Source organism: Trichoplusia ni, chromosome 1, assembly GCF_003590095.1.
Source record: "Trichoplusia ni isolate ovarian cell line Hi5 chromosome 1, tn1, whole genome shotgun sequence".
NCBI classification, from domain to species: Eukaryota; Metazoa; Arthropoda; class Insecta; order Lepidoptera; family Noctuidae; genus Trichoplusia; species Trichoplusia ni.
Genome location: NC_039478.1, coordinates 4932240 through 4939691, shown reverse-complemented (window position 1 = coordinate 4939691; position 7452 = coordinate 4932240). Strand labels below are relative to the sequence as shown.

The window sequence follows — 7452 nt, the reverse complement described above, 5'->3', positions numbered from 1 at the left end:
ATTAGTTGAGTTATTAAATTATTTTAAAAATCAATATTAAAGGTGTCGTCTAAAGGTAATCAGTATACTACCTGATTATTGGAAAAAGCTTTATAAACTATGTTCTCTTTCCGCTTAATCAATATTATTATAGTGTACATTCGTTCTGTTAATCATAAATGGGCCCTGAATGCATAAGACTTTTCTTAAGGGTAGTGGTTTCCTCATCTTCTTTTAGTTGTTTGATTTCTAAATTCTGCATGCAGTGATGTTAATGGCTTCGGTTAGCCTAATGCTGGATAGTTTCAGGTTTATATTTTCTAGAAATTGGTCAGACAAATATTTAGGGCTCTCTACGTCTTTTGCGAACGACCATCAATTTCGCCAGGTTATCGAGTAGCATAAGTATTGAAACACCTCATGATCATGTTACAGATACCAGTTTCTTGTTGGTTAGTCGTTTAATAAAGAGAATAAAATAATCATTACTCTATTTACAATATTTAATATTCGTGATAATCTCTATAGTCGTTGAGTCCAGATACGACGACTTGTTCTTTGAAAATATTCTTCATGAGATGTCTCTGGCAGAACTCCAGTGGCACTTCGATGTAGCCTAATTAAAAAGATAATGAATCATTTATTTTGTTCAATGTTGTTTGTACATAATAGTCTTAACGCAAAATAACAATATTATTAAATGATAGACAAGCCGGATATGTTTTAAATAAAGCGGAAATGAAATCTTTAACAAAACAGCTGATCGCAATGGACTACTGTTTTCTTGGAGAAAATTGTTTATTTGACAAAGGGGTAAATTTCGAAATACTAATACTTGTTGTTAAACAAGCATGAGTTTAACAAAGACCTCCTTTCTCTGACTCCAATGTCTTTCCTATCATTTTCCATTTTCCATCATACTAATATTTTCCGTATTATTTCGATAATATGGAAAACAAATTCTATGGTATACGTACTACTGGTATCAGAATCGCCTCTGCAGTTCAGCATATCGAAGTAGCAGCCATTATTGAAGGTCTTGTATATATAGGACCTCAGTGTTGAAGCCCCGCACACAGGGCGGTAGTGGTTAGGGCAGAATACCGGACAGGATTCACCATATAACCTCCTTGTGGGATGCAATTGGTTGTTGACGCAGAATTTCAATGGTGTTGGTACATATTCTGTGAGAAAAAAAATGATTAATCGACCTAGTTTTGATAATTCTTGCAAAGTAACATATTCTGTGAAAAAAATAATAATATTTGTTTTCGTAGTTTAGTTTAGAGAACAAATTTCGAAGTTTTCTTTCATTCTTGCCACTTTTGAAAACATTACGTGTATTTAAATGTTAATTCTGTTTAGTAAGGTTTGCTTATAAAAATCAGAGGAGCAAAAACAAATTTCAAGAGATTTTTTTTAGAAAAAGTTTGAATACAATCTTCACTTCACCATATACTGTACATACTCCTATGGACTGGTAAAAATTATGAATCAAGTATATAAACAAAAATCAAGAATGTACACCAAGAAGTTTCCAGGGTATATCAGAGTGGTACCATTCGTTATAATGCACGTTAATGCACCTCTGCTCGTTCAAATTCTGCGCTGTCACTCGCAAACTAGGACAACACCCTGTAGAAACATCATTCTGGGAGCACATTGGCCATTGTAGTAAGCTTACCATTGTTTTGGAAAAGGCAAGGATTTTTTTGTTACGTTTAGGACTGAAATGGATTCCGTTTTTAGGGTTTATTGTGACAGGTGGGAGTATGAAGCTAAAAATATTGGTTCATTGATTCATATCATGCATAGAGGACATGATATTTCTTTAAAAAACTTTTTTGCTGCTCGCATCAGGAAGGGATCAGTTAATTTTTGATTTTCTTAATCGTAGTCTCTTTCAACACTTACAAGCTATTTGGTTTTTGTATCGCAATAATTCCGATGGACAAAAAAAAGCCACAAAACGTTGTGTTTTCACATTATACTTTTTTTTTCAGAAATTGTAGGCATTTTTGAATGTAACCTTATTACTAAATGTAAATAACTGAAGTCTTAAGGTACTGGTTCTTGATATATATAATTACTTGTAGGTACCTATATAAACAAAATTAAACAAAGAACTATTCGGGTCTTCTTCATCCGGCTACAACCCCATGGGGAAAACCTTCTTAATGGAATAAATAATGTCAAAAACCAATTCCTGATTAACGCTGACAAAATCGGTCCTATTTCCACTTCCCAGTAAAATGGGTAGAATTTTAGGTTACCATCATACTAGTGTATTTCCACTGTACGTATTTACGGTCAATATATTACATATATGACTAAAAATATGTAGAATAAGTTGTCAAACAATAATGCGTCAATATTCAAATAGTTCAAACGCTTTGGGCTAACGCGATTTATATACGGATAAGAGATGTCCCACAAAATAGTGAAACGCGTGACATTTTTATATGACACATAAACTTACTAACACTTAAGGGCCATTCACACTTCTGTTCCAGCGTGGGTATTCTATGACACCTAACAAAAATAGTAGTTTGAGATAGTTTGTCTGTAAAAACTACTGAAAAATAGCTTTTATTTGTTGCAAATGTTCTCGTATCTCTAATATTATTTATCTACTATGTAAACATCCATTGTTAAGTCACTTTTATCCCTTTTCTCTGGCCCTGTAACTTTTAATATATCAATGTCAAAACTTTAACTTACTTAATTCAATACAATTAAGTTTGGACTATGAATAGCACTTAATTAAATAATTGAGAACGTCTCACTTAGCCAAGTTTAAGTAGACAAAGCAAGACGTTAAGTAGGTAAGCCCTGCTTATAAATTAATTGGAATTATCATAGTTTTAATCTTCTTTCGCAACTAATGTTTCGCAAGCTATGTTTTGTAAGTGAGATAAATTAAAACAGTCAGGCATATTTTCTGATTGGACTTTGGTATGGGTATATTTGTAAGTCTTGAAGATATCGCTAATACAGCTACCATTTTAACTTTTCGTTTATCAACATAATCTTAATATAGATCTTCTATATACACGGCTGGACTTTTTATACTACATGTATGTATTTTGTATAAGTTTGGGTAGCTCCCTGGATAGCTAAGATTCACAAAATACTTTTATGTTACATCAAAATATACTTAATTTTGTTTATCTTGAAATGAAACTACTTTTACGGATTTTATCGCGGTTTAATTTTTGATTTTAGTTCCCGACGTTTCAACACCTTTGCAGGTATCATGGTCACGGGCAGACTTTTTTTTATCTTAATTGATTTTTTCTTTAATAATTCTAATAGCTCGTAATATCTCCCAGGAAAACGACCTCTGGTATACCTAGGTGTAAATTCTGAAAACGGAATTTCGTACTAGCTTTCACCTGATAACATTCACATTTCAACTTGAGTACCAAAAGACTAAAATAAGAGCTCATTTTGACACTAAAGTAAGTACTATTTTAAGCTTTATTGATTAAATACTGAAATCTGAAAAAGCTTCCTTCCTCATTTAATTAGAAATCCTGGATTTTTTTTTGCCGTAGTTCCTGATACAGAGTGGACACTTTATATTATGTCACTTATGAAGCAAAGCTAATTATTTTATTTACGGTTTGTAAAATAATGTATTCAATATTGTAATACGTGATTCTGAAAACTGCATTAAATACATGTTTTAATGAGCGTGGAAACATCCCAAGTCAACTAATTAATAAACAATTTAATTAGCAATTATTGTTTTTCCGCTTATGTTTATTCTTTAGTTTGTTGTGTAGGTATGGAAACTGCATAATAAAATATAATATTTATGTTCACTTAGTTCATTACGCATTGTTAAAAAACACACTGTTTTTAAAACATAAAGTTCCTCAATCAAACCGGTCAAATGCGAGTCGGAATTGCAACGATAATGGTTCCGTGAAAATTCGCTGAAGGAAAACAAATGCGTGAGGTTAAAAAGAAATGACCGTCACAACCGTTCACAAATAAGGTTCCAAGAACTATACCACCATAAATACATATCGCATCCGTGAACCCCATTTAATTTGGTTGAATAAAAAACGCATTTTATTGTACAATTACCTTATCTCTAACAAAAAGTCGTCAACGTTAATGTCGGTGGTGAATTCAGCTTTTATTTCATTCGTTACAGTTCCCGTTTTATAACCAACTTTAATTTCAGATTTTGTACAGTTTTTTATAATATATTTTAGTTTAGTTATTTTTACTAGTTGTTGTGGAGCGTGTGAAATTACCTACATTTATTTTGTTACCAGTTATTTTTCAATGATTTTAATGACTGTACTATAGACTAAATGTAATATAAAAAATAAAAAAAATGATTTCTGTTTTAGAGCTAATTAAAAAGAATTAAAAATGCCTTCGAATTAACATATGGAAAAGTTTTACTTCGAGAACTAGTCTTCTTTTTTCGTATGTTTGATATACAGCCTGATGTCAGAGTTTTAAGCCGCAGTCTAAAAGGCAGTGGTTAAACCTTTGGTTACAATAGGAATGATGACAATTTTTTTTTGCAGTGTCCGCCTTGTAGTTTTTTGTACAATAATGGATACGTATTTTTTAATTTGTCCCGCAAACATAAATTGACCAAATTACAGTGAATGAAACTTACGCGTGACGTCACGATTGAGTATAAATTTTACCATATCGTTACGTCACAAGCCCCCTCTCCTAAACTTTAAAGCAGTTAATTTTTGTCAATTCTAGTTTTTCTGAAAATGGAACAATACGTGTCTCACACTTTTCAATTATCTAACTGAGGGACTAATGAGATTTTTTCTTTTTATACCCAGTCATCATCCCTATTAATTCGATAAGCTAAATATAACAGTTAATCTTCACTGCAAAAGCAGCGACTGGCAGCGTCTGTATACATCCACACTTTATTATTTATCTTCTACGTGCGCCCACTGCTGGGCAAAAATATATCACCAATAAATTTGAGTCGCACTCGCACCACGAGACTACACAAGACTTCAAACGACTGTAATTGTCAAACACTATGTTTTTTACACGCATTGAATGGTTTCAAAATTATTTGAAATATAAAGACGCTATCAACCGTTGATCTTTCGGTTTTCGGTTGTAATAAAAAAAATCTTACTAGTTTTGAAGCACGTAGAAAACGCTCCCATGGCACATAGACTTGGAAACATTTTATATTTTCTTTCTTCCTCATTGAAGCCACATTGCATCTTCCCTTCTCCTGGTGGACAAAAAATGTTGCACGATTCCCCGACGGCTGCTCTTAATGCAACTGGAACAGATTCGGGTAGTTTATATAATTGGGACAATTTGTTTAATTGAGTCGCTGTATTTTTCAAGCTTGTTTTGTAGAGCGGGTTCTCGGATTGTTTGCTGCTGTAGGATATAATTTGTCTCTAGAGCTGTTTGGAGCTGAATTTTAATTTCGTTTTGTTTAAAACAGGAACATTCACGTATTTTCTCATACCTTAAATTATTTTCAAAATAGTGTGAATGTAAAGTACTGGATAGGGTGTATTTAAAAAGAATTGGAAAAAGAGGATTGTAAAGTTGGTAATTTTATTAAAATGAGATCAGTGGTTAATTTGACCGAACATGCAATTATGGATTGTAAATGTGGTCAATCATCAAACGGGAAATAATGAATGGAAGCCATATTGATTCCGTGCAGTACCAGCAGTATGAGATACTTGTACGACTATAAAAATAATAAATTTATTGCCGAATTGAGACCCAAAAATAGCTAAATTTTTACGTAGCCAGCCCTAAAATTTTATGATCATGATGATCCAATACATAGATATTAAACTATACTTACTTTTAAACATACCCTTAAAAACATACATATACAGATACTTAAATGGTTTGTTTTTTTTTTTAAGTAATTTATTTCTGGTTGATTCACATGTAACGGTTTACTCTTTCGTTTTTATCGGGATTGCAAACTAGTTTCGGACCCAACCAGAGTCCTTAACCATAAGCTATCAATTAAAGGATTCAAATGGGTGGTAATTAAAGACGGATCTCTCAATCCCGATAAACCCGCGTGAGTCATCATTTAAATACAGAAATCTAAAGGACTTTTCATAAATTATTGTGTACAAACCACACTGTCCAACAAAATGCAAGCAACCGAGATAGTTGCAATGAATACAATTTAGATTTAAATAGGGAGTCGCGAGATTCATTGCTTGATATTATTTCCTTTCACAGTTGTTTACCAGACAATACGGAGAGCCAGTTTGTAGATTCAGTAAGAAAAGATTTTTTTGAACAGATGTGCATTAGTATTTTGTAATTTATTTGAAATATAAATTTTGGTTATTCTGTAGTATAATAAATTTATATCTTTATGTAAGGAAAGATGTTTGAGAAATTGATTTGAGAGTATACAACTACGTTTTAAAATGTTATTGAAGCAAGAAAGCGTAGGGCGGGATCTCTCCCACATTTGCAATAATGTTGCTACTTTAACGTGGCGGTTGGCCTCCGAATTGGTATAGAGCACAATACAGCTCAAAATGCTTTTTTCACAAATGCACATGACAGGAAAAAAAATCTGGCAACTAAAATGTGTTGAAGAGTTCAGAAAAACAGCTCTCCGTAAAATACGGTAAGGAGCTTAATCTGGGCAGACTGGAAGCCAAACCATTAGACAGTACTGAAACCTACCATGGTAACTTTAAGAAAAAGTACGTATTTCCATGGCATTTTTGCAGCACTAAGAAATCTTGTATTTTCAAGATGTTAACATAACCTAACCCGAAAATATTTTTTGGAAAAAATATAATTAAAAATACTTACTAAACAACACAAAACATGTTGGCAACAAGTAATTCATTTTCTTACACCTATTAAACTGAAAGGCATATCAAAGGAACGAACTCGTGCGTCAATGGAAATTGAGAATTTCTGATTAAAATCCAATTAACGTAAACCAATAGGTTTCAATGTACTGTCAGCAATAGAAATCAATGAACAAACGAAACTACCGAAAATGTTTCAATGGAAGTAAGGCTTTTCTATTTAGCTTGTATTTTTTAAAATTATTCATCGCTTATATTTGATAGCACAGGGCCATCAATGTTTAAAACCCGACGCAAAAAAGGCGTGTTATAAGTTTGACATGTCTGTCCATCTATAGAAGGAATTGAGAGATGTCAATTTAGTTTTGATTTAAAGGTGAATTAAATGCGATTGTTCTTAGACACGTGTGATAAAATCGAGAGAGTGGTTTAAAAGTTGTGTTGGCGTAAGTTTTTACTGTAGGGATTTTTATCGAGTTACAGTTATATCTTAGCAAAAAACATGAATTATATGCTTTATTTATTATCATTACATCTTATTATTTCTTTATAAGATGCTGGTAGGTTCTCAGCTGCTTCGTAAACCTATATCATGGACTAGTTATTTACTTTATATACACCATAGGTACCATATTTCTAACAAATAAAA

At 32.4% G+C, this 7452-nt stretch overlaps 1 protein-coding gene across 1 annotated transcript; it reads right to left on the bottom strand.

The window, feature by feature from the left end:
- Window positions 1–482: 482 nt before the first annotated feature.
- On the bottom strand, window positions 483–5287 carry LOC113500234. Its single transcript, XM_026880944.1, has 3 exons — window positions 5117–5287; window positions 957–1163; window positions 483–595 (listed from the first exon to the last, which is right to left on the bottom strand). Exons 1-3 carry the CDS (start codon window positions 5205–5207, stop codon window positions 483–485), a joined length of 411 nt encoding a protein of 136 aa, XP_026736745.1. The 5' UTR covers window positions 5208–5287.
- Window positions 5288–7452: the final 2165 nt, after the last annotated feature.

Excerpts from the sequence above, each read along its gene's own strand:
- LOC113500234 (XM_026880944.1), bottom strand. The coding sequence starts at position 5,207 with ATGCAATGTGGCTTCAATGAGGAAGAAAGAAAATATAAAATGTTTCCA. Across the intron at positions 1,164-5,116 it reads TTCTACGTGCTTCAAAACTA|AATATGTACCAACACCATTG; the intron begins GTAAGATTTTTT and ends TTTTTCTCACAG. Across the intron at positions 596-956 it reads AGGCGATTCTGATACCAGTA|GCTACATCGAAGTGCCACTG; the intron begins GTACGTATACCA and ends CTTTTTAATTAG.